Below are 27,329 nucleotides of genomic sequence, written 5' to 3'. Positions count from 1 at the left end.
TGCCTTTCTCAGGGTCTGCTGCCCAAGTGGCCAGTGTAAAAGGGTCTCACAACCAAAGAGATTTCAGAATTTGGGGTGTGACTCTCAGCTCCACAATTTCTCAGTGCCTTAAGGAGCTGTTTGCTTTGTGACTCAGAGAAGCACACAGCATGTTTCTAGAACACACTAACTATACAGAGCTTTCCTTTCTGGGAGCCTCCCAGAGACAAGTGTCCAGGGAATGGTTTTGGGGATGCTACTCCCTAGTGAGTCTCATTTAGCACACTCCATACGAGTCTTTTACTCTATAGTTGTCCATAGAGAACCTGATGCATGCAAAACTGTGGTACAAAAGACTGGAATGCCTTCGGTCCACAGCAGAAGGTGGGGCTGGTAAGAACCAGTCTGTAGCCATCTTTAAAGGAAGCCACTGACTCTTCCACTTGCGGGATGTGGAAAGGTTTGGGATGAGGCCCAGGCTGAGCCTTGGAGGAGGGGTCTGGTTTGGATTGACAGAGGATATTGGGGAAGGGGGGGGAGAAACAGGATAAAACAGACTGTAGGGATATAAAGCCAGCGCTCTGTGAGCAACATGTGTGAAGTGGAGCTAGGGAAGGCAGAGTAGGCAAAAGGTAGACAAGGCAGGTGGAAGGCTGAGGCCAGTGTAGGGGACCATCTTTGAAGGAAGAGGCAAAGAGGAGACACCCAAGGTCTGATGTGAAGACTCACTCTCTAAAGAGAGGTGGCAGGGGGAGCAGCAATGGCCAGCATGCCGACAAACACCCCTCACCCCAGGCTACCATTCTGCAGCTTCCTGGGGCTCTGTTCAACATCCACTCACCTGCATCCTGTTCATGGCCTCTCGGAGCTGGTCCAGCTGGTGAGCAGAGCTGAGTGCTTCCAGGCGGATGTCTGTCAGCTTCATCTCCTTGTCTCTCAGCTCATTTCGGAGCTGCATGACCGTCTCAGCTTCGCTGTCCATACACTCGGAAATGCTAGGGGAAGAGGATGTTACTGGCAAAAACGGCTGAGTTCCTTCACTTGGCCCCCTCAGAGAATGGTCCACAAAGTTGTCTATCTGAGGTCAACCATCACTCAGCGTCCAGCACTATCATAACCAACTGGCTCCTCCTCCTCCAGCCCCTACCGCTTCCTCATCACGAGGACCAAAGTATCTAAAAGACAGATTTTGTTACTCTGTGTAGAGCAGTGGTCACCAGAAAGGCTCTGCTGTATCTTTCCCCAGCATCACACTGACAGAGGCTAAGTAGGTACGGGTAGACTGGAGTTGTCTACCACTGGGGTCTGAGCATGTCCCAGGGCAGGCTCTAAGAGTCAAGAGCAAAGCGTGCTCTCCCTCCTCCACCTGGCCAAACGTGGGGGGTGGGGGGGGATTTAAATATATGAGTAAATAGTTAATCTTATTCTCATTTTATTTTGTTCAGCCACTAAGGTTTCTATAGAACTCTTGCAAGTCAATATGAAGTGGGAGACCTTAAAAGTCATGGTACATTGTAACCTTTGGAAGGGACAGTTCTACTAAAATATAGTTCTGTGATTTTTAAAGGATGTTGGGTGGTTGGGCATGATTTGGATTGAAGATGGGAGACAAAGAAAAAGCTCAGAAAACCAATGCTCCCAAGTTTGAGAGCTGGAGCTGATGACTGCCTGGGAGACTTCGTGTTTGGCTTGGGAGATGACAGCCATGTCAGCACTTCCCTAAAACTCAGTGCTGGCTTAGGGGCCAAACAAAACTACACATGGAACAGGCTGAGGGCCCAACCTCAGCTGCCAGCAGAAGACATTCAGACAACTGTTCAAAGAGATGCAGAGGCTCGAAGGAAAGTCTAACACTCGAATGAACTTGTCTTTCCAGGGCCATTTAACTGGCCTGAACGTGAACTCTTTCTAAAACCATTTCCTACTTTTTCAAACTTGCCAATTAGCAAGCTAGGTGGGAGGCCGATGCCTAGAATCCTAGGTAGCTGAGGCAGGAGGATCACAAGTTCATAGCTGGTTTGGACACAGAGTAAGGCCCTGTCTTTAGAAAAGGTTACTAATGGGGCTAGAGAGATGGCTCAGCAGTTAAGAGCACTGGCTGGGCCTCCAGAGGACCCAGGTTTAATTTCCAGCACCTACATGGCAGCTCGCAACTGAGTGTAACTCCAGATCCAGAGGCTCTGACATCCTTGTATGCAGGCAAAACATCAATACACATAAAAATAAATCTTAAAAAAAAAAAATTACTAACTACTGAGGGAACATCTCAACTTCAGTATCTTCTTAAATTTAGATACACACACACACACACACACACACACACACACACACACACACACGAACTCCCCAGAATGTTATTACCCTCTTCTGAATCTGAATCTGAGTCTACAGAACTCAAAATCCCTTTCCCCAGCTCTTTGTACTCAGATTGGCCTATAGTGTTTAAGGCTGAATTGCTGAGCCATCATTTAGTTTAAGAGATATGCTCTAATTCAGGTCTTGCTGAGAATGTGGGGTTTGTTCCACGCCTTGCTGCAAGCTTTGGATCTGTTCCCTTATTCTGCTGGGAACTCCACTCCAGGTGTGGCAATAGGGCCTGCCCTTCTTCTCTAGAAAGCTCTCTCAGAACTTCTTCCTGACTTTAGAACTGGGGGGTGGGGGGTTGCCTTGCAAAGTTTTGCCTATCAGGGACTCCATTAAAGGGATAGGATTATCTGTCTACTCCCAAGTTCACTCTGAGACTTAATCCTGAGGCTTTGCTTTAATGATGCCTAGAGGTGGGACTTTGAGGAAGTGATTAACATTAGATGAAATTACAAGAGTGTGGCCCAATAATTGAATGAGTGACTTTACAAGAGAAGAAAGATGGACCTGCGTGAACTGGTTTGCTCCAGCCAGTGATGTCAAGCTCCACGGCACCCCAGCCATGCCAAGATCCAGCAAGAAGGCCAACCAAGGGTGCCAAGTGGGCCTGGCATATACACCCAAACTGTAAGCTTAATGAATGTCTAGTCTATAACACAACCGATCTATTCTGTTTTCAGCCACAGAAAATATCTTGAGATGCAAAGGGAAGAACACTGTGCCTTCTTCCCTCCCCAACCCCTGTTCTGCTCGCTCCAGTTCCTTTAGAACTATACTGTTTTCGAATCATTCCGAGTATTTAGGCATGCCCCGCCCCCCACCACCACCACAATAGGTATCCAGCAGTGTTTTCTGGAGGTATCTGAAGCATATTCGATTATCTTATACACTGCCATAATTTCAATTTTAAAGTAGGAAGAATGGGACGCAGAGCCACCATCATGCCCAAGGTCACACTATTTAAGCATGGCAATTTGGGATAAAATCTGGAGGAAGGGGGTCGCTTAACTCTAGGCTCCTGGGCTACACCCAGTAGGCAAGCAACACAGGCCTTTCTACTCCAGAGACCATGAACTAAAGTGACCCGATGTCTTTCCTTCAGTCCCTAGCACATTATCCTCTCATCTCCCTCTGTCTTTCCAGAAGTGGGCTGGAGGCATACTCAATTTTAAATGCCTGGAGTGTGGGAAATGTGACCTCCCCACAGCTGCCATTGCCTTCGCCCACAGAGGAGCAGAGGAGGGATTTCTCCAAGCCTAACCCCCTCAGCCTTGGGCTTCATCTTTGAACTCCCTCTCCAACCTACATTGGCACAGTTTTACAAACCTTTCAAGGTTGGACATGAGCATCTGCCCTCAGCCTACCCTTTGGAAAACGAGACCCAAAACAAATATCTCCCATGTCCACGGAGGCTGTGGAATGTGAGAAAAGGGGAGGGGAGCTAAGAACCAGCCCTGCCCCTCCCTGTGGGGAGCTAAGAGACAGCCCTGCCCCATCCCTGTGGGGACAGTGGTTTGGAAGGTGCTGCCTTGCTCCTCTCTCATTTGATGCTGCAGCTTCCCTGACTCTCTGATGGACCACCCAGTGGCCTGTGGCTGGGGTTTGTATTCCCTCTCTCACGTAGTTCTTCCCTCTGCTCTTGGGTTTCCTCCCACGCCACTAGCCACTGTGCTTTTTCTTCCTGAACTTTGAATGTCAGCACATCAGAGCTAGTCCTGGTCCTCTGTTCTTTCTTTCCAATCCACCCAACAGAGTTCCCATTTTTCCCAGATGAGCACATGTAGGAGCTCCAGGTTGGCTGACACCTCCATATGAATGTCCCCTGGGCATCTCCCATATCACTCATTCAAGGGGAGGTCCAGATTGACACCAGCTGTAGTTTGAATGTGAAGTGTCCTCCCCTCCCCACCCTCTTGTGCTTGAATACTTTGCTCCCACTGAGGTGGCTGTCTGGGAGAGCTGTGAAATGTTTAGGAGTTAGAGCCTCACTGGAGGATGTGAATTACTGGGGGTGGGCCTTGAGGCCTCAGAGCTCAGCCCCTACTTCCTGTCTTCTCTTTGCTTCCTGACTGTGGGTGCAATGTGACCAGACACCCCACTGTGCTGAACAGTACCCTTTTAAAATGACAAACTAGGGGGCGGGAAAGATGGCTCAACAGTTAAGAGCACTGACTGCTCTTCCAGAGGTCCTGAGTTCAATTCCCATCAACCACATGGTGGCTTACAACCATCTATAATGGGATCTGATGCCCTCTTCTGGTGTCTGAAGACAGCAACAGTGTACTCATACATAAAACAAATAAATCTTTTTAAAAAAACAAACTATGAACCAAAAGAAACCTTTCCTTCCTTAAGGTGCATCTTCTCACACCAATAAGAAAAGTAACAACTACACTACCCCACACCACATCCTACCTGCCCAACCCCATTGCCATGACAACAAACCCTCAAGTGTCTCTAAACCAACAGAGTATCCACCCCAGAGCCAGGTAGAAGAGAAACAAGAACTAAAACCGGAGAATATACACAATGGTAAATAACAAAGCAGCTGAAAGGGGTGGGTGGTGGGTGTTACTTTATGCATGGAAGATAGGCCAGGCTTGTGGATAAGATTACCTTATAATAAATACCCAGAAGGAGAGCGTGTTGGTGTTAGACAGGAGGCATGGCAGCAGCAAAGGTTTGAGGAGAGGAGTGTGACTGAAAGGTTCACGGACAGAGCAGTCGGACCTGGAAAATGCTGCTACATCTGTGATTCCCCACCCCTACCCGAGATGTCCTGCATTGTTTCCACAGAACTCCCATTCAGTCTGTCTAATCTTGCCATCACCCATGCAATTGGATTCGGCCATACTCACTTCAGAGCTCTTCACGTTACAACCTCACCCATCTCTCCGGCCTCATCCGCCATGCTGTCCCTCGACTGTCCTACAGCAAGCAGGCTACCTGCCCCATCCTCCCCTGCAGACTCAACAGCCCATTTCCACTTCTTATACTGTTGATTTCCTGGGAAGACAGCCTTGCTCCGTGTGTTTGATCTGTGATCCTCAAAGCCCATTTCCCTTTTTGCTTATTCCTTAGCACAGCAGTATAGGCCTTGGGTTCCAGACAGTGGAGTTTAGTAGGAGCGGACAGGTGCAACCTGTAGGCCTGGCCCGCAAGGCCTTGCACACATGCCTGTCTCCTGACCAGACTGGACACAGCATCACTGTGCAGATTCTTAGTCAGATTCTTACCTGCTGATGAGGACGTTCTGACCAGGCTTTGGGTGAACCGGGAGGAGAAAGCTAAGCAAAGCTTCTGAGCTTCAAAATCAGGTTTGTCACAGTGGCTTGTGTTTCTGACCAGAACTAACCAGTGGTTCCTTCTGTTACAAAGCTTTCTGCGGGAAGGCCCCAGTCAAGAGGGGCCTCCCCTGACCACCCCATGAAAAGTGGCTGCATCCCACATGCATTCTTAGAATTAACCCTTGGGACAAACTGCCTGGATTTTCTAGACTTCTCTGATTACTGTCTGCTCATCCATAGTAGAGGGCATCCCACAGTCAAGCCAGCAAGAAATTATAAAAATCTGGGACACTGTTGTAACAGAACCAGAAATGGTTCCTGGCGTGTGGCAGTGGGGTAGGGTAGTGTGGACTTGGGCGTGAATAGACTGTATTGTTCCATGTGGGGATATATGTATGCCACAAAGCATGGTCCCCCTGTGATGAGCACCAGGCACATGAGGCCTTAGTCCCTAAGGAATGTCGGGCTCGATGTCCTATTCTTACAGACCACTGGATACCAAGTTCGTGTCCAGGAATTAAGAACAGACACTGGGCTCCTTTCATCTCTCGTCAGGCGATGCGAGTCAAGATGCTCCAGGATGGATGGTGGAGACCTCTGTTGTCTTTACATCTTGGGAATCCCATATGAGAGGGGCTCATACTCTCAAGTTCATCCTCTCTTCCAATCAAGAGACTACAGTATGGCCAGGGCACACAGCAGACCAGCTCTTCAGGGCTGCCTCTTTCCGACCCCCCCCCACCCCGTTCTTCCCACTGGACTCCTCCCAAAGGAAGAGGAAAAGATCACCATGGAGACCCTTTGTTTCACTAAGAAGCATTCAAAGATGCAGATTAATTTAAGTGCTGTCTGCTCCATCCTGTCTTCCACATACTCAGTATGCCATCCTATCTGCATTTTCTGAGGCCAGTGCTAAGCGGGATACCATGCAGGCCACAGCCCTCAGGAGGCTGCAGGGCTATGCAGACTTAGGATCAGCTCCACAGGTGTGCCCTCCATAAGATGAAGAGTGGAAGACAGAAGCTCTTCAATGCACAGGGTCTAGTTGTCTCCCTCAAGAGGAGATACACCTCCAACAGAGAAACTGAGGTGTACATGACAAATCTCATCCTTTCTCTGGCATTCTCTTAGTGGCTGTTCTGGCCATGACCATGAGTCCTCTCTTACACACTGCCCCATCTTCCTGATGTCAACTCTCTTTGCAGGCTGCTTTTATCTGGTTTTTCACCAGTGACCCTAGGCCTACTGTAAGTGCTCATGGGAGAGGCTTTCTCAGCGCTACAGAAATCCAACTGTGTCAGGTTCTGAGCTGATACTCAGATACTGAGTATGAATCTAACAGTCAATACCTGGCCACCCCAAGCTATTTTGCTCTAGGCTCTAGGAGCATTGTGTTTATAGGTAAGGCACAGGACTGCCTCCCTACACCCAACTGGAATGAGAAATCCAAGTGAGAATGAATCATCATCGAGGATAGTGCCAGGGCAAATGGCTCTTCTCTGTGTAACTAACAGCACCTACATGTCTCAACAAACCAGCTGTGCCTCCAAAGAGAGAGTTCTAAGTGCCACCTGTCCTGAACTCCCCAAGGGGTGGCTCTTGGGATGAACCACTTTATGAGACCCAAAATCCTTTAGCTTTTTGAATTCTATCCACAGAGAAAACAACTAATACCAGATTTTTAACCAAAAAAGAAATGTACAATCTAAGTATCAGGGAAGCCAGAAGTCTGGTAAAAACTGCCGACACTCACACAAGCATCTCCCTCTGTATCAAAAGGGTGGCTGCTCTGTTGCAGCTGTTCATCTTGCTCAACCCTTGGCATGGGATAAGGCAACAACATGTACAAAGAGAATTTAAACAGTCTGCTGATGGGCAGCTGCCGATTATAAACAACCGGCACCCACAGATGAAAGCAAAGCCTGGCGGAGCGGGGCCATGATGCATACAGGACTCCCAGCTACAAAAGGACACAAAGGTATTGCCTATTAGAAAGACTCACAGTGAGTTTGAGTGGGCGTTCCTCAGCAATGGGGTAGAGCCTGTGGATCCGTTGTGTGGCAATTTTGGTGAGGAAGGCAATGAAGAATCCGTCATCTCCTCGATGTCTGAGTGAGAGGATGCTGACTTGGGGGACTTCTTCTTTCCGAAAGCTTGCTTGAAGGAGCTGCGTAACTGAATATACAAGATGGTCAGCCTGGTAGAGGTGAAGCCAGGGTACAGACATGCTTGCAAAAGAGCAATTATCCAGACCACATTTCACCCATCAATGGCCAAGGCACCCAACAGGTCTGTGGGATCAGTGCATTCAGGGTAGGGAAGTTATTTGGCATTGACAGCTCAGGATGGGCCTGTGGGGGGCATTCCATGCCTACTCTTTGTTCCAGAATAGATGACAACAGCAAGACAGAGCCTGGCTCAGCGGGTGCATGTGGGAAGATGAGGTTACACAGCAATAAAGCAGAATGCTTGGATGTGGGGACAGATGCGGATGAGGTTAGTCATATCAATGGATGGGTTAGCTTGGTAGCTGATATTAAACTTGGTCTTGCTTACCTCATTGACCTGCCAGAGAAAATGCAAGCAAAAAAAAAAAAAAAAAAAAAAAGAAGGGGGAAGGGGAAGGAAAAAAAAAAAAGACAATTTTTAACAGAGAAAGCCAGTGACAGGGAAAGCTTAGGACTTTTCAGATGCGATATAGCTCACAGAACACACCACACAGAGGCTTCTGGTGGGAGCAGGATGCTCGAGCAGCATGGGGTGGGTCGGGGGCATCTTCTTCCATCATGAAAGGAAGAGGAAGAAGAGCTGGGAGGGTCCCTACAACCAAAACTCTTCCAGCTTCCTTCCACTTGCAATGGTGCCCCTGCTTTCCTGTGCCCCTGCTTTCCTGTGTGCCTGCTCACTTCCCCGCCTCTTTCCAACCAGCTAGTATTCTGAGCGGCAGCAGGAACACTTCCGTAGCAATGAGGGACTGGGGTCTGCATTGGCCGCTTGGGTCTGTGCAGCTCATTGCTGCATCTGCTTGGGGGTTCCTGCTCTGCTGCCATGAGAAAGATAATCTAACAGGCAGAGAATCTTGGCCATCTCACTCCATACTCAGGAATCCCATAGCTGTCAATGGAAGTCATTAACTACCATGGGGGGAAAAATGCAGAAAAGTGGTTAAGACCATTCCCCAAACCCTGAGGCAGACATGGAAATTCTGATGAGAACATGTGAATTAAATAAAACTCTCCAAGGGCCCTGCAACATAGACTTTTCTAGGCTCCAAACAAAAATAACCATACGTCATCTCCAAAAAGGTATTTTCAGAGTCATTTCCTTTCCCGGGGCCTTTTTTTTTTTTTTTTCCTTTAGAGAATTTCCTTGCTTGTGAGTCATGAAGCCTCTCCCAGTGGATTTGTTTCATATCTGACAAGGTACTTGTTGAGCCTGTGGGGAAACCCAGCCCACTCCCCTCTCCTGTTTGCAGGCAGAAGTCACAGAACCAGGCTTTGCCACACAAGCCAGAGAGTTAAACCCTGGCTTAAACAGTAAAAGTGCCAGGTGAAAGAGAAGGTTACAAAATTTAGACAGAATTAGGCCTGGCGGGTAAGCTGAGAATGTCTATTATCTGTCTTTCCTGGCTTCATAGATGAGAATTGTCTAAAAGCAACATAAATAAGTTTCAATTCTTAGCCAGAAGAAAACAGCCATGAATTCTTTTTCTTTTCTTAAATGATAATAATAACAAATTATTCTATAAATATATTATTATTGTTGCTGTTGTTGTGTATGTGAGGGGTACGAGTATACCACCATGTATGCGTAGATGGCAGAGGACAACTTTATAGAGTAGGTTCTTTCTATCTTTATGTGGGTCCTGGGCATCAGACTCAGGCTGTCTGGCTTGCATAGCAAGTGTCTTTATCTGCTGAACCATCTCACTGGCTCCCTACTTTTCAGAGATAATTCTCTCATCATTTTGAGAATCTGACCAGACTATTTATCAACTGCATATTAGAGATGGCAACATAAGCTAATCTCCTCTAATTACAGCAAACAGGTTGCTAAAAAAGAACTTTTAGCAGCCTAAAGAAAAAAAATCAACCAGAATAATAAGAGAAAAACACAAAGATGGGCTGGTAGGTCACCTCCAAGGTGACCAGCATCATGGAATGCCAACTCCTCTGTCACTAACTAGACCTCGCCACCCATCCAAGATGACACAGATGAGGAAGATGTGTATGGCATAAAGGACATGACGCCACATGAAACATGACAGTGTCAGAGCTGAAAAGGTCTCTGTGAGCCTGGCCACTTCAGATCTACCCAGAGTGTTCTTGGTAAGTAACACACCTCCCTTGATGCCTTGAAGCTGTGACAGTCGTCATAAAACTGGGCAGAAGTGCTTGGGACTCCCTTGGAGAAAGCAGTCTTCTGCACTCCAGGCAGAAAATCAAGAAGCGCTTTAGGATTGTGGATAGCAATTGAATTAGACTCAAAATCTGGGGTTATAAGCCTAAACTCGGGACCCCTGACCCTATAACAGTGACAGTAAGAAATGTACTCATAGAATATGGTTATGAAATTCTCAGTGAGAATGTTGGTTTGATATTATACAAGGCAATTACATAAACAATCAAAGACAGCCTTGCAGTGGCAAACACCTATAATACAAGCAATTGGAAGGCAGAGGCAGGGCTGTTGCAAGTTGGGGCTAGCCTGGTCTACATAATGAGTATGATGCCAGCTAGGCCTACATAGTGAGTGAGACCTTGCATAAAAAAAAAAAAGTATATACATCAACAAGTAAAGATAATGGTTAAGGATGAGATAACTACTGATATATGCTCAAAGAACTACCTTGGAACTAAGAGGAAACTACGAGCAATTTTGCTAAAGGCTGCGGGAAGGGGGACTGGAGCTCAACTGGGGGGCTCTTGCCTATTACACATGTGCCCCTGAGTTTCATCCCCACGACCAAGAACAAAAGAGTAAATAAGGGTAAAAGACCGCTAAGCTCTAGAGTCTGTGGCCAATGTAAGATGAGACAGAAATGACATCTACATGAAATGAAAAATGGGCACATCACAGTCTCAGGAAGCGAAAAACCGTAGGTGGGACTTATCAATGCCATTGTTTTTGCTGAGCACAGCATGGGTTTTGGTAAAAGGCCTACCCCAAAGCACGTCCTTGGATCTATTCTCCAAGGGTCTGTGGTTCTGAGGTCAGGAGGCAGCCTGGGCTTTATCTAGGGACATTTATTCCAAGAGAGACTGTGGTCCAGTCCCTGGGAGAGTCTAGGGATGCACTTACCCAGTTCTTCCTCTTCTTTTTCTTTGAGTCACTCTCTATGTTGCTGCCCACGCTTGAGTGGCTGGTGGCGCTATTGATACTGGAGACACTGTCAGAGGAGTGCTGCCTGCGGATGCGTAGGTCTGTCGCCTGGGCACTGCCATTTCCTAGAGAGCAAAGGCAAGGCATGTCGCCCATGAACTTTAGGATCCAATCTTGTGTCCCCAAGAATGGCTTCTTCTGATTCTAGGAAATTTTTACTGAGGCATTGCCTCCAGGCCCCACTGCTGATGTCAAGAGCCTTGATTGGCAATGTCTGTGCCCTCCCCCTTTCCGGGGGGTGGTGTCTATCATTTTGCACATTACAAATGGGAGATAGAAAGCCTAAGGAAAATCCTCCAACACCAGGTCTCCAAGTTTTGACAGAGAGGGAGATGTGCTTTGAAACACAGCGGTATTCCCCAGCATGGGCACCTACACTCAGTTCTCTTCTCTTTGGCCTCAGGCACCAGGTTCCTGTGGTCTCTCCTGAACTGCAGTCTGCTCAGTCACTCTTTTGATTGCTGTAGTCCTGCCCTGCCTGCCTCCTTTGGAAGCACCAGGCCACATCATCTCAGGCCCTCCACACTGTCTTCTCTTCCCTCCGCCTCCAGTGCACTTTCCTTTCCACTCTGTATGGCCAACTCTTCTAACCCTCCCCACCTCAGCCCCATCACTGCTGTTTCAGAGACCCAGTATCTGAAGCACGGCAATGCCAGAAGTAACGAGATGGCTGAAATCATGGTTGCAGCTAGCTTTCCTCCTATGGTTACAAGTGTCTCTGATCCTGAAGAGAGCTTGCCATATGTAGAACCAGAAGGTCTGAGGGTCCTCGCCCACTTCTGTCCCTAACTATCCTTTGACCTCGGCAAACCGCCATCACCTCTAAAGCACTTGGCTATCATTAGCATCATGAGCAAAGGGCCAGTAGGGTCCTCAAAATATAGACTGATGAGCAAGTTTTAAAGGGAGATGTCTTCGCCTGGTATTGAGAACACAGGGAAAGCCTTTTCTAAGTGCAAGGTATCCATCCTGCACCAAGCATAGGTGCTGTTCAAATGGGTATTGCTGGGACAAACTCACATGCATGCCCACCAACTAAAGACACACAAAGCCCAATTTATTAAGGTAGTTTACTAGGGCAACTAAGAGATGAACCCATTCTACTTTCTTGCCCATATACATATTAAATAATCATGGAAGCATGAAAGGAGCTGTAAAACACTATGAAGCTTCTCCATAAGAAACCTATTTCTTCTGCCTTTAAGGTTGATAGAGAAGAGGGTACGCTCCACTAGCCATCTCCGCAGTGGCCAGAAGCAAGCAGATGAAAGGGGTCTCCCTTCTGGGACCTGGCCCTTGGAAGTGCAATTTGAGTCACAGTCTCTCAACCCCTAGCAGGGGGGCTGTGTCTGTCCTGCTCTGTGAGAGAGGCTGAAGAGCAGCAGGCAGCCTGTCCAAGGTGTGTCTCATTACCTTTGCAGTTGAGCTCTGGCGTGTTAATCACTCCGTTAATGGCAGCCTGGGCAGCTGCATTCTGTTTCTTTAGCAGCTCGATGGTTTTTCTTAACTCATTCAGTTCTGAATCCTGAAGGTGAGAAAGATATAACAGGGACATCCCAAACCAGCTCCATAAAGAACAACTTTGAGGCCAAAGACAGAGGAGGGCAGTGACAAAGGAGTGTCACAGATCTGCCTCACACAAGGATCTAAACACAGTTGTAAAGCCATCAGGGAGCACATAAAAAGAGTGGCCAAGACCCCTAGATCCATAGGAGACATCAGGACCAACACTTGGTTGATCTAGGCTATATTTCACCCAATGGACCTCCTCTTGACATTCAAACCCTAGTTTTGCAGGTCCCAAACTAGTCTCATACATTAAAATCTGCATCTTGATACGAAATGAAAGAGAGAGCAAATGGCATCGCCAGCCTTACCTTCTGCTCGGCAGTCATAGTTAAACTCTGTAGTCTGATGGTCATGTTTCCCAGACTCTGCTCAAAGGCTGCCACAAGATGAGCCTAGAGGGGAAGATGAGGCCTCAGTGACATCATCTTGCAAGGTCAGAGTACCCAAGGGAGAGTGGGTTCTCAAGATAGAAACCTATCAGAGTCTCTTCATGTGGCCCATACAGGTTCGGCCTCCTTTTACCTCTGGGATCGGTTAGTCTAGCCTTGCCCTTGCTCAAATACGTCTTCCTCAAGCATTCTTCCTCTCTGTGTGGCACCATTTCCCTATCCACTCCTTGCCTAGTTTTTATGTTTCTGTGTCTAGTGATACCACCAGTCTGGGTCTATTCTCTCACTCTCACGAGCCCACCACTGTACTCAACAGGCTTGGAGGTTGTCGTTCAAAAAACATGGTGTCTGTGACTGCCAGTTATGCCACAGCACACTGTAGTAGGATCTGCTGTTCACCAATCACCAAGCCCTTAATACAAGGGTTATGGGAAGCAGGGTTATAGAAATGAACAAAGTGGCTGGTTTATTTTCCTTGTTATAATCCTCATTAATAAAAAGCCACTAAGAGGCCCATCTGCTCCCTCTGTGAAAAAAAAAAAACCTTTCCCAGAACCCCTCCTCCCCATTCCCCAGGGAGACACTTTCCCCCAGGCTCCTGCACACTTTGATACACTGTTGTTAGAACAAGACACCAGATGCAACATCTTACAGAAGGCTCAGAAAAAGTCTCAAAAGCGGACAGTTATAATTAGACTATACATCCAATCTCAGATGCTACAATGTAACAATATAAAACTATGAATGCTGGGTTCGGTGCAGAGCCCAGCTGTTAAGTGTGCTCCTTCCACCCTGTGGGTTTTTAGATCAAATGGGAATCCACAGACAAAGCTTGCCCGCTTGCTTGCCTTTATCCCCTCAGCCACCTTCCTGTCTGACACCTATTTCTTATTATTCCTTTGTGGTTTTTAAAAGATTTTTATTTTATGTGTATGAGTGTTTTGTCAGCATGTATGTAAGTGTACTATACACGTGCAGGTCTGCGGGGAAGCCAGAAGGGAATGTCAGATTCCCTTGAAGCTAAAGTGTTTGTAAGCCACTGTTGGTTCTGGGAACTGAACTCAGATCCTTTGTAGGAGCTATTCTCAGCACCTATGTCAAGAGGCTCACCACCACCTGTAACTCCAGCTCCAGCGTATCTCATCTTCCTTTTTGGCCTCAGTGGGTGCCTGAATACACTGGAGCAAACACACACGCACGCACACATGCACGCACGCACGCATGCAAATAAAACATAAATCAATGTTTTAAAAACAAAACAATAGCTAGGCGTGGTAGTACTTGCTTTTAATCCTAGCTCTTAGAAGGCAGAGGCAGGCAGATCTCTGTTGAGTTCAAGGCCAGCCTGGTCTACATAGTGAGATCCAGGCCAGTCAGGACCGCATAAAGACGACAGACAAACAAATAAAAACAAAAACCAATGTATATCTTAGAACTCAGAAATGTAGTGTTCCTTGTCGATTCTAGGGTCAAGGTCAAGAGGTAAGTAAGTATGCCAACACTAAGCTTGTTTTTACTTGAAGAATAATGAACACATGATGTGTCTTTGTTGATTCAACTGCTGGTTGAATGAGAAATCTGGAAAATGCCATTAAGACCAAATTTGAAGGACTGGAAAAATGGCTCAGCCATTAAGAACACTTGCCACTCATAGTGATCTGGGTTCACTACTCTTGCAGAGCTGGGAAGGACCAGCCAGGAGACTGGAGATGAGTCTGGAAAGAAGTGAGCTTTGACCATACTGTAAAAACCCAGAGGAAAAGGTGATGGTGTCCCCAGGGAAGGATATGTGTGGAACAGCAGGTGGGCAGGGCTGTGGAGTGGGCCTGGATCTCAACCTAAGAGGGAACTGCAGTCACTCAGACTTCATCAAGATAGCTGGTTAGGGCTAAGAGAAGCTGAGGTTAGGGCCACCTGTTGTCATGAAGCAGAGCCAACATCACATCAAGATTACATGGATTTTTTTTTATTATTATTATTATTATACTCTACTTATCTGAAATGGAAAAAATACTTCTGTACTTGACCTCAGGGGAAAGTCTTTTATCTGTCTATTGTCTATCTATTGTCAGGGTCTCACATTCTTCCTCAGGCTGGCATGTCAGTCACTATGTAGCCTACACAGCCAGGAACTAGTGATAATCCTTCTGCGACAGCTTCCCTTGGATTATAGACATGGGTCGCCGCCATACCTACTAAAGCCAATCGACTCAAGAAGACCCCGTGGGCAGAGGAACTGGGTCAGGACACAGTGTACTGTTCTCACCCAGAAGAGGAAGGTGAGGGACTCAATGACTGGCATTCATCTTCCAGCCTCATCTGACTGTCACCCAGGATCCCAGTGTGATCTCTCTTCAGCTTTGTGAACCCTCAAGCGCTGCAACTTACTCAAACTGTGAAAGTGTGTCTGCAGGCTCAAGGAGTAGCCGTTTAGGCTCTGAAGGGTCAGAGATCCAGTTCTGCCGGCAAGTGAAAGGGCTGCTTTTGTGTCCTCAGTACAGCTATAAAAACACGGGGGGGTGGAGGGGGTGGCCGGGCCTAGCAGGGCTGCACAACACATACAACAGCCTCCCCGCCAAGTGCCATTCTCACATTCCCAGGGAAAAAAAACAAATGGAGAGCTATCAAAACACCAGCTAGGGCAGCCCTGAGTAGCTTGTCCTAGGAAAATAAACACGGCTTGGTCTCTAAGAAAGATGGCAGATAATAAAACGCGGGCAGCTGAGGTGGAGTGCGGTGTGTGGTAAGAGTAAGTATTTACTTTAAAACAAAGCTGGACTCAGCAATTTCTGTGAGGTGTAATAAATACACTTTTGGGATAATGTAAGGGGCCATACTCCAACCCTTCAAGCGCAGAGAGTAGACCACCACAGGTTCCTGGTGGCAGATCAGGGTGATGGCTGGGTGATCAACCCAAGGTCACTGAGAAACGACTTGCACTTGCTGTTGAGTCAAGGGCAGCAACTAATGACTGTCACAAATCATGAGGCACTTCCTGGAGGAAGGGGGGTGGGCGACTGTCCACCTCCCTGAGACTGCATTCAGTTCTGAAGTCAAGTGCATACATGTAGTTTTCCACTTAGAAGATCTAAGCCTAAGAATTCAGGTCTGAGAATGTTTCTCATGATTTCTTAAATGTATTGTGTTTCTCTCTCTCTCTCTCTCTCTCTCTCTCTCTCTCTCTCTCTCGCTCTCGCTCTCGCTCTCGCTCTCGCTCTCTCTGTGTGTATATACCACATTTAAGTGTGATGCCCAAAGAGACCAGAAGGGGGCATCAGATCTTCTGGAGCTGGAGTTACAGGTAGCTGTGAGCCATTTGATAGGGATTCAGGGACCCTAACTTGGGTCCTCTGAAGAACAGCAAACGCTGCTAACTGCTGAGCCACCCCTCTGGTCCTCCATTGAACTTTTTATAGCAACACTGAAGATGGGCTGGGTGAAGAAAAAGATTGCAAAGCACATAGTGGCCTGGGGTGTTGAGGTTTTGGGAAAACAGTCAGATTCCAGTGAAGTACCAGAGCTTGGGAGACCGAGGAATGATGAAGGCGTTTACACTTCCCGGGCTTGTAATTAAGGGCGTTTCATGCTTCATGTGCAGATTTAAAAGAGCCACACTTCCTGGAGTCAGTCAGGCTCAAGCAGGAATTAGCAGGGCAAAAACTCCAGGTAAATGACTACTCTGGAGCTTTGACTCACTCTCCTGGTCAAAGGAGTGCAGCCTTTGAAGTGGCTTCCATTGTTAGTATGTAGTGGGGTCCCACAGTGAGCTCCCTCAACCTCTGCCAACACCACTGCAGGCTCTGGTACCCTGCTCTGTGCTGCTCTGTGGCTACACTGTGAACTACTAGGCAGGAAGTCTGGCCTTGGAGCCACCCAGCACCTCCAGTTTTGCCTTCTGAGCCTCATGTTTTATGGCTCACAGCCCCTCAGTAGGGCCTCTCAATGGGTCTCCCAGATAGGGTTGAGAGATTCTTGCCCACCCCCTCCTCCATATGGTCCAAATAACAAGTTCCGACTCTACATTGACAGGCTTCTTCCAAAGGTCCCAAAGCCCCCTCTAACAGCTCAGACACTTAGGAGTCCCTTGCTTTTCTCTATATGGCTCTTTCCATGGTTCTGTACTCACTTCCTGGCCACAGGTGCTAACTGGAGAAGTCACTCACAGTTCACCTTGGACCTTGCACTGACAGTTTGCTTTGGTTAGGGATCTAACCTAACCAAAGGTTAGGATCTCCAGGATCTCCGTCTGGTGTTACTTCCTCTGGGAAATCCTTCCTGACTCTCTCTCTCACCTGCTCCCAAGACATAGCTTGGTGCTCCTGTGTTTTCCTCCCCATATGGCAAGAGTGATCATGTACCAGGGAAACTGCTCATTTTGCTTCCCCTCCGCTCCAGAGGCGGCAGCGATTCTGCCTGCCTTACGTTGGGTTGGACTCACAGACCATTCTGGCACTAGCAAACATGGCTGGACAGACCAAGGCTGGCAGTGCTGAGCACTGTGTATGCTGTAATTACAGAGCGCTGGCTGTTTATCATGAAGCTATGGATGTCTTTCTTCCCCTGAGTTCCCTTGTGTTCTCACCTCCCTTAAGACTGCAATCTTCAGAAAGAGGAAGGGAAGCGAATTAATTCTTAAAGAACTGCAAGCCCTGGTTACCTCGCAATACAGCACAGGCAAGGCTCAGAAAAAGCAGATGGCTATTTCCTGTCCCATCTCCAGCTTCTACTCTGTCCTGTTCTTGCTTCATCCTGTTTTATCCCGTCTCTAGCTCCTACCCTGTCACATCCTGGGCTCCCTCCCTGTCCAGCACTGCCATGGGCTTCCACTTAGTGCTGTCTTCAGCTCTTATCCCATCCCTGGTTCACATCCTATTTTGTCTGTGGCTCCTACTCGGTCCTGACTCCTGTACCCATACTGTCCTGTCCCTGGCTCCTATTGTCCATGCGCATGCGCACATGTGTGTGCGTGTGTGCGCATGTCCGCATGCACGCACTCTGGAATCTGTACTCACATTTGCAGTCAGCTGGGTGGTCAGTGCAGACACCTTTTCCTGGGAGGCATCCAGCTCTCGACGCAGCTTTCGAATCTACAGAAACAGGCACAGGGTTACCTGCTTGGGGAGTCCATCTCCAGACTGTGCAACATGGGATCAATCAACACTGATAATGAAATCGAGTCTGACCATAAACTGTTCCTTACCTCTGACTGGCATTTCTCTTCTGGCTGTAAATAAAACATAAAGGATATTAGAACATCAAAGGAGAAAGAGCAGAGCAACCCAGCTGACAGGAACTGCTGGATTTGCAAACTTGGGAAAGTCTAGATTTTATTTTTCAAGATTTATTTGTAGTTTATACGTACGAACATTTGAATACATGTACATATGAGTGACCCTGGAGGCCAGAAGGGAACATTGGCTTTCCTGAAAGGATAGCTACCTACAGATGGTTGTGAGTCACCATGTGGGAATTGAACTCAGGTCCTCTGGAAGAGCAGGCCATGTTCTTATCTACTGAGCCATTTCTTCAGCCCCTTAGATTTATTTTTATCATTTTCAGTCATGTGTAGGTGTGCATGTCTATATGTACAGATGTGATGCACATCAGTGCAGGTGCTCTCCAAGTCCAGTGGTATGGGACCCTCTGGAGCTGGAGTCACAGGAGGTTGAGAGCTGGCTGACATGGGTGCTGGGAACCAAAGTTAGGTCCTCTGGAAGAGCAGCAAGTGCTCTTAACTGCTGAGCCATCTCTCTGGCCCTTGAAATCTAGAATTTTGATTGCCTTCTTTTCTGGTATAATTCTGCAAAGTGGGACAATTAAATCCACCCATCAGAAAGTCCGAATACAAGAGCATAGTACTCTAATAAATTAGGAAGAATGATGTATGTTCTGTTTGGGGGATGAGGAACCACCAGCTTTCTATTTGGCGATGTGGACGTAAGGTGGGGTTACATATGAGTGACTCATCTTTTACATGAGGGCCAGGGATTAGAACTTGGGTCCTCCTGCTTCTGCAACAAGTTCTTCCTTCACCCACTGAGTCCTCTCCCTAGTCCCAAGGAGGATGTGATAACCAGTTGTTTGTGAACTTCAAATCTTTTTCTCCCAGGAGTTGATTCTTTCGCAATGGGAACACTCTCTGCAGAGAGGATGCTTATAATTCCCCTTGACACACTTGATGACAATACAGGAGTGACAAGCACGGCCACTCAGCGTTGGCTTAGACTCACCGTGGAGTAGATGGAGGATGTGCTGGAAACCAAAGACAGGGAGGATCCATGAACTGTTGGAAGTAAATAAACAGGGGTCAAAGGCTAAGCTGGCTGCCGTGAAAGAGAAGAGAGGGGGGAGGAGGCAACCAGCATTTCAGGACACCACTGGCTCAGCCCCGGCTGTGACTGTCATCTTGGCTCAATACCTCCTGGATTGGGCACAGGTCAAAGCCAAATATGAAATAATCCATTAAGGAAGTCATTTTTAAAAATAGTACCACATTTATCTTAACTAGCAAAATAACATATGATTCTGGGGTTATATATTCATGTAACCAAATGTTCATACCATTGAAGGTTCAAATGCAGGGCAACTCGATTGTGGAGATTCTAACCACACTCTTCAAAGCCAGCTTGTGCCTGCTTGGGACTGCACCCGCTCTTTGTCCAAAGCTCTTCAGTGTTTTGACTGTGGGACAAAGCTGTCGTATTTCATACCCTGATACCCTGCTAGATGCTCAGAGATAAATATTTTGAATATAAGAGTCTTTGGTCACAATAAACTCAGACAGCTTTGTAGCAGAGTATTAGTTAAAGCAACGTTTCAGCTGGAGTATAGAGTCTTGTGTTTGTACAATGTCTGCAAGTGATGAGCAGGGGTGTTCTCTTCCTTTCTTTGTAACTATAGGTTCTAACTCAGAACCATATTTGTGGACCCTTAGCAGTCCCTCCCATCTCCACCTAGAGGAGCTTTTTCATGATCTGCTTTCACTCTGAAGCATGCTCTTTTCCAGGCCCAGGTATCTAAGCTGCTTCTTTTTCAGGGAACCTGATTTTTATTTTCTCAGCTACCTCCTGGCAAGTTGTCTGGAAGACGGAACTAGCCCCGTATCAAGACATGACGGGTTTTAAGTGGGCACAGCTTTTCTGACTACAGGTGGAAAGCCTTATGCTTCTACAACCCAACAGGGTAGGAGCATACCCATGACTGAGGAAGGCAGGGGTGGGGTGGGGGCATCTCTTCACCCACTGCTGAGTTCACCTGTCACCCCTGCAGTACGCTCAGCCTCACTTAGCATCTGGTAGAAGCTCCTGGCCAGCAAGATATTGAACAAACAGTTGTGTCTGGCACTTGGGAACTTGCCCGTGGCATTTCTACTAAACCTCCCTTGACCTCCCTTTGTGTGTACTTCTTGCACACATTTATCCGACACTTCTTTCCCAGGCAAGCTCTAGATGGTACTTGCCTGCCTCTGAGGCTCTGCCAGGGCAGCTGTTTGTCCAGGGTGCTTCTGAATCCTACCTGCTCGAATTCAGCACAGTCATGAGCTCCTTCTCCTCTCACTAGAGGTACCCACCTATGCCTCTGAGGCTGAGGCCCCAGCAGAATTCCCATCTACCCTCCCAGGTAATGCCAGGTTCTAGAGCTACACCCTGCTTTTCTACCAAGCATGACTAACCTGACTCACACCCCATAAAAGACAGTTTAAGGTGTTAATAGCCAATAATGGCTTTCTGTGCTAACATGTCCACAGGTTCAGAAGTCCCAAGGCACTTAAGCATGACACAGACTGCAGTGGACAGAGTATCTGGGAGGCCTGTTGGTGAAAGAGACATGGGTGTCATGGAACCATGTTCGGCCACACTTACAGGGCGGGCTCAGAGGCCTAAGCAGGGTAGCACACCGACTCTGGCTGCTATTTTGTCTCCAATTTTTCCATCTCAAACCTATCAGATTCCTGGCAGTCAGGATCAGCTTAGGGACTCAGGCAGAGGAGGCACATCTGGCAGGCTTCAGGTGGAGGTTATTACTTTCTCTGTAATTAATGGCTCTTACTTGGAAATCAGCAATAGCAAAGCTACGATACATAGAGACAGCCTTCTTGACTACCCGAGCCCACACAAACCTGAGTGTGGTTTGCCCGAACTGCTGTGGCTGGCTGGCCTTTAAGATGAGAACCGGAGCCTGGAGAGAGAGATCGGCATGGATCTTCCCGGACCATGACAATTTTAGCTCCAAACCCACTAAAGCCTGAAGGCGCTTCTCACTATACCTCCAGAATTCTACAGCTGGACAGACAGAGACCATCTAAGTCTGAAATTTAAATGGCATGACTTGCTTAAGGCTATAGAGCAATTCAGGTGCTGCTGACCAGAAGTCTGGGCACAACTCTACTCTTTAGTGACCAGCTTTGCTAGGTTCTGTTCTTTACTTTAAAAATCCTTTAGGTGGGCTGGCAAGACAGCTTACTAGGTCAGGATGTTTGCTACCAAGACTGACTGAGTTCTCTCCCCCTGACCCATACAGTGGAAGGAGAAAACCAATTTCCAAAAGTTGTCCTCTGACCTCCACATGTCTAGCATAGCACACAGACAAATGTAATTTCGAAGTTAAAAAATTTAAAAAGAACTTTTAGTGTGTTTTGAAATGCTTCTTTAATCCTTTATGTAATGTTCCTATAGCCATAAGATCCAGGACTGTGAGGCACCATAGACGGTGTTAATTATTGGGCTCCAATCCCTCTGCAACGATGGTACATGCTTTTAACTGCTCTTAACCTCTGGGCTATCTCTTGGGCCAATATCTATCTCTCTCTCTCTCTCTCTCTCTCTCTCTCTCTCTCTCTCTCTCTCTCTCTCTCTCTCTCAGAGCTGAGGACCTGAGGACCACACCCAGGGCCTTGCACTTGCTAGGCAAGCACACTACCACTGAGCTAATTCCCCAAACCACCTGCAACATCTCTTAAGTGTTCCTGTACCAAAGTTGACTTTGAGATTACACCGAGTCTATGGCAATGAACTTCCCTAAAACACTACAAAAGGCAGTACCTGAGGCATGCTGCACATGCACAACCTGGTGGTACTCTCTACCTGACTACCTGACGGATTCCCATCACCTTCAAAGTGCAAAGTGCTCATCGAACAGCACCATCTCACAAACACCGCCGCTAAGTTTCCCTAAACATCAATCCTTCCTCACAGCAAAGAATAAACATTTCCTGGCCAGGTATGAGGTCTGACTTACCCTAGCTTCTCCCATATCACTGGTAACTTATCAATTCAAAGTGGAAAAAAAAAATAAAAGTACACTTAAAGGAATTAAAAACCTCTAATTATTCAAGCCCTATTCTGTTTCTCTTATATAACAGCCCTGCAAGGAATAAACCCAATCTGATGGCAATGTACCCAAAGATGAAGAGGCCACATCTTCCTGGTGCCATAACAACTTTCTCGCTCACAGCCTTGGCAACTCGGCTCCGGGTTATCATGAATCATGTGATTACCAGGCCTACTTTTCAACTGATATCCCAGATGGTCCGCAAATCAGGTTGCTTGGTTCCAGAAGGACTGCCTAAGAGCTGCCGAGGGTGAGTCTGCTATGGTCCCTGGCCTTTGTGGGCCCATGTACACTTGTCAGGACAAGTTTTGGTATGATGTTGTGATTCCCCCAGGCATACACAGGACAGCACAGGACACACTCCACATGGGAGCCGTCCCCAGAGACAGAGGGAGACACATTACAGCTATTCTTGACCAATCATGGACTAGAAAGGGCCTAAGACAAACTTCCTCCTCCATTGCCTTAGGGTAGGTATGTGCCCCACTGTGCTGCTCAAAGCCAATTTCCAACCCTTAAATCAACAAAATGCCCTCAGTCACCCAGGCTCCTCTCCTCTTTATCCTCCAGCCCAGTGGTTTCCATATAAGGGATTACAAGCTTGCTCTGTTCAGGGTTGCTGGGGACATAAATCTGGGGAAGAGCCCCAAGTCACCACGATTAGCCAAGAAGTGCCTGCTCTGTCCCGAAAGTCCTTTCAGCTTTTCTTAGAATGAAAACCAAGAATCGGAAGTATGTCTCTTGTATTCCCTTCCTTACTGTTTGGGATCTTCTAGTGTGAGCGCACTGAGCCTATTCCCCACCTTTTACCGGGACCAAGAGCTGAGGGAGTCATCTATGACTCGCTCCTACGCTCTCTCCTGCTTCAGCAAAATGGTTCCAACAGAGACAGAGCCCCACTGGGCTCTGCTAGTTCATGAATCCTCATCCTCAGCCTGGACATCGTGCCCACAGGCTACAACGCACAACAGCTAGCAGTTAGCAAAGAGCTAACATTTACATGTATTATCTCTGAATTCTTACAGCTCCATAAGCCGAATGTTATTACTTTCATTTTTACAGTGAAAAAGTGGGGGAGGGGGGGGGGGAACACAGAAAGGTGAAGCATCTGGCCTGAACTCTGGTATCTGAGGAGGGGTAGAGCTGGGGTTCACCCTTGGTCAGCCCACCTCCCCTCTCTTCATTACTCCTTGCTCAGCCTGCCTCCAGCTCTCCCACAAGCCCAGTGTTTGGAGAATGGGGCGCCTCTGAGGCAATGTCTCGGGTGAAGGAGCAGAGGGTGAGAGAAATGAAGTGAGTTATGAAGGTAGCTGACAAAGCAACCCACAGAACTTTCCTTTCATAATTCTGATTAAAAGGAGCAAAGCTATAAATGTCTATGGTTGGCAGCCCAAGAAGGAAAAGAGTAAAAACTGAGCATCCGTATCTTGAGACAAGCTAAGAAATACTGGATGGAAATAGGGATGCCTGCCCCCGAAGCTGCGGGGCACAGGGAGATGAACTCAGTGCAGTCTGCCAACAGAGTGAGCCAGCAGCTGGGCTTGAAGATGGAGATGCATGCCAAGAAGTTATGGCCCAAGGCCAGGAGAGGAGCCTCAGGCAGAACTCAGTCAATGCTGAGGGTCCACAATAGCTGCAGAGGCCTCCTCCCTAAGCAGCCTGAAAGGTTACCTGAGAGTCAGATCTTCCTAGTGGGAGCCCCTCATCCCTACCGCAGAGGCAAGGGAAGAGTTGTAGTGACCAGAGGGAGCACCATCAACCGTGTCATGCCATGCCAAGAGACCCAGTAGATGGCAAACTCCTTCATTCCTTACCTTCTTCAAACCCATCCCGGAAGGAGCCCGATCGACTCATTGTTCGGCTCTTCTCATCCAGAGACATGGAGCTGTTCCGGAAGCGGCTGTCGGTGTAGGGGTCATACTGGCCATCTGCGTTGGACAGGCTGTGGGTCCTCAGCATCGTTGGGTTGGACAAGCTCATCTGAGTGACAGCGGTGGGGCTTGCTGGAACCAGAGGAGCAGAATGAGATGCTGGATGTCCATACCTCTGTTTGAATCCCAGACGAGTACCAGAGAGAGAGGCTGCTTATCACCAGTAGCGTGTGTGCCTGCCAACTTCACTCCCTTGTCTATTTCTAAAAGGTAGTCACATCAGCATTTGAGTTACAGGCTCAGAGCTAAAAATATGGGAGGGAAGGCGGGTCAGTTCCAAAGCAAGGCTCAGGGCCTCACGTTCCAACTTGGCACGTTCAGGCAGGCCAGTGTCACCTTCCAGGCATGAGCTAATTACTCCCCGGGTTCATCTGAAACAATTCTCTGTAAAGCCAAAAGCCCAAAATAGTCCAAATAGGCTTTTGATCAGATAGGAAGCATTTGCGCATGACAGGAGCCTCTCGCTGCAGAGAGTTATGGCTGGGAACGAAAACTGCAAACATAGGTCTCACGGCTCAGATGGGAATCACCTCCCAAGATCAGGCAAAGAGGCACACTTCCCTGAGCTAAGCTAAGCTTCCTCATCAAAAGCCCCGCCCCTGTTAGCCAGGCACGCTATATTTGGACATATACATTTAATAAAGAGTAAAATTACATGTCCGTGACGACAAGATCACTTAGACTGAATGGGAAGTCTAGAACATTCAGAAAAGCCTCTTTCAAATGGGGAGACCCGCCGGGTGGTGGTGGCACACACCTTTAATCCCAGCACTTGGGAGGCAGAGACAGGCAGATTTCTGAGTTCGAGGCCAGCCTGGTCTACAGAGTGAGTTCCAGGACAGCCAGGACTACACAGAGAAACCCTGTCTCGAAAAAAAAAAAAAAAAAAAAAAAAAAGGGGGGGGGGAGACCTAAAAGGCTTTCCCTCCACTGACCAGTCCTCAAATTCCCACCATTACCTGAAGCATCAGCTGATAGCGGCACCCAGTTCTCTTTCCTGCAACTAGAGATGGGATCTCTTCCACTGTTTGCTGATTTGCTACAAAGCTTTAGACCATTCTCTCATACCTTTGTCTGTTGGATCTGTACCTGTGTGTTTGTCTCTAATAGATAATCCCTCAGGATTCCATCGGGGACTATCACAAACCCTTCTCCCCTCTCAGTGTGTCAGTCAGCGCATTAGGTCAGCAGCAGCCATTTCCAAGAACACTTGTTCATTAAAACTTATTTCCGGCCTGATACAGGAATAAGGAGTAGGCTGGAAAACAGTCTTTCTTCACAGGTCCGAGAAGCAGGATGTACCCAGAGTAGTGGGATGGTGTGCCCTCTGCTATAACCTTACCTATACCAACCACAGGGAAAAGACTACGTGGGTGTGTCTAACCCTCACATCTTATGACAGGAAGCTGTCATCTACAGAGTCCATGCTCCACACAGTACAACTGAGTTACAAAAATATCATACACACAAATCTCATAATGTTTTAAGTTAAAAGGGTTGGCCTTTATTTGCGGCCATCCTAAGTCACATATGGCCCAGGGTCCTCATGTTATTGAAAGTACCCAAGACTTTGGGTGATTTTGTTTCCTTGACTGTACAGCCAGGGGGAGTGGAGGGGGCGGGGTTCCTCAGATATTGAGAAGGATGTGGCCACACGCCAGTTTGAAAGCACAAGATAACCTCTGCCCTGCAGAGTGGATCCATGTGGCTCAAGTGGCGACTCACCAAGCTGAGAGAAGTTGAATCTTGTTCCTGAAGGAGAAGTGACACTAGAGCCAGAGGAAAAGGGGGAATTGGTAGCAGTGTCCTGCAGGCCCCCAGCTGAGTGGGACCGGAACCATTCTTTGGCGTCTTCCTGCGTGCGAAGCTGGGAGGTGGGTGTATACCTGGAGAAAGAAACCAGGCTGGAATGAACAGCCGTTATGAACATGCATCCCCCACGGCTGATGAGGAGTGGGTACAAAGAAAGCTATATTTAAGATGGGGGGTGGGGAACAACTCAGATCACTACACGCCCTGAAACTTATGAAGTTTCTCAAAACTTTTTTTTTCCCCCTACTTGGCTGCATCTGGAGGAAATTCTAATTCCTTTCAGCGTGCAGGGGAACACCTAAAAGGGAGAAAGACTGGGAATGCTCAAAAGAGCCATCCCTGGGTGTGACTGGAACATGCTGGTTCATGACAGGGTCGCCTCAAAGCCCCCTCCTTGACAGGAAGAAGCAGTAAGAGGGTTGTTGTTAGAGCTTTGAGGAAGTTTTAATGAGCTAACTACTGGCATCTGCATGCTGAAGAACCAGCGAACGGTCATGAATCATTGTGTGTTAGTGGGTGTCATTTGGAGAGACCTGGGGTGCTAGCATTTATAGTAGCTGCTGCAATTTTTGTGATGTGGGGGTCTCACATAGCCCAGGCTGTTCTTGAACTTGCTATGTAGCTAAAGATGACCTTCAGCTTCCGATCCTCCTGTATCTGTCTCCCAATGGCCAGTATTAGAGGCATGACCAATCATGCATATGTTATAAAATGCTGGGAGGTGTGGGTTGAACTCAGGTTTTGCTGCATGCTATACAACTTTACCAACTGAGCCACATCGCCAGCCCCTTAACTGCTACAATGTAGCCCTCACAGGTTTCATGAAAAGAACCACACGCTGGTCTGTTAAACATGGAGGAAGTCTTCAGAAGTCATGTGGTCCACCCCCTTGGGTATTCCCAAACCCGGAGCATCTCTGGTGGATGAAGTACCATTCCAGGCATCATCTCACTGAGACTTCAACTTAGACAATAATACAACACGATGAATCCTGCTATACGCTCTGGGAAACCGGAGACCACAGAGCTGAGATTCTAACCCATGCTTATCTGATTCCAAACTGCACGCTCTTTCTACTCTTTCTACCCAGAACGTCCGTAGTGCCCACATTGTCAGGGTACATCATTGCAGGGGCGGCTGCTGATCAGGAATCTGCTACCCAATATGAGTATGTTAAGGAAGCAAGCTAGACAAAAACCAGTATGAATAAGAAGATGGTTTTCGATCTTATTGATAGATATACACCCTTGAAAGGCACATTGGGTGCCTGGAAATAGTTGCATAAA

At 47.6% G+C, this 27,329-nt stretch overlaps 1 protein-coding gene across 9 annotated transcripts in view; it reads right to left on the bottom strand.

Moving 5' to 3' along the window:
* Nav2 (neuron navigator 2) overlaps nt 1-27,329 on the bottom strand; it is a 646,610-nt gene that overhangs the window by 24,725 nt on the left and 594,556 nt on the right. For all 9 annotated transcript variants that reach the window (XM_076934936.1, XM_076934914.1, XM_076934921.1 and 6 more), the window contains 10 exons: nt 25,957-26,117; nt 24,115-24,303; nt 19,201-19,253; nt 18,171-18,194; nt 17,983-18,057; nt 12,890-12,973; nt 12,426-12,537; nt 10,932-11,077; nt 7,633-7,805; nt 821-974 (listed from right to left, as the gene is read on the bottom strand). In XM_076934936.1, the coding sequence (XP_076791051.1) occupies nt 821-974; nt 7,633-7,805; nt 10,932-11,077; nt 12,426-12,537; nt 12,890-12,973; nt 17,983-18,057; nt 18,171-18,194; nt 19,201-19,253; nt 24,115-24,303; nt 25,957-26,117 (1,171 nt within the window). The remainder of the gene's footprint in view (nt 1-820; nt 975-7,632; nt 7,806-10,931; nt 11,078-12,425; nt 12,538-12,889; nt 12,974-17,982; nt 18,058-18,170; nt 18,195-19,200; nt 19,254-24,114; nt 24,304-25,956; nt 26,118-27,329) is intronic.

Source organism: Arvicanthis niloticus, chromosome 1 (assembly GCF_011762505.2).
Source record: "Arvicanthis niloticus isolate mArvNil1 chromosome 1, mArvNil1.pat.X, whole genome shotgun sequence".
NCBI lineage: Eukaryota > Metazoa > Chordata > Mammalia > Rodentia > Muridae > Arvicanthis > Arvicanthis niloticus.
This window is presented reverse-complemented; position numbering and strand designations above follow the sequence as displayed.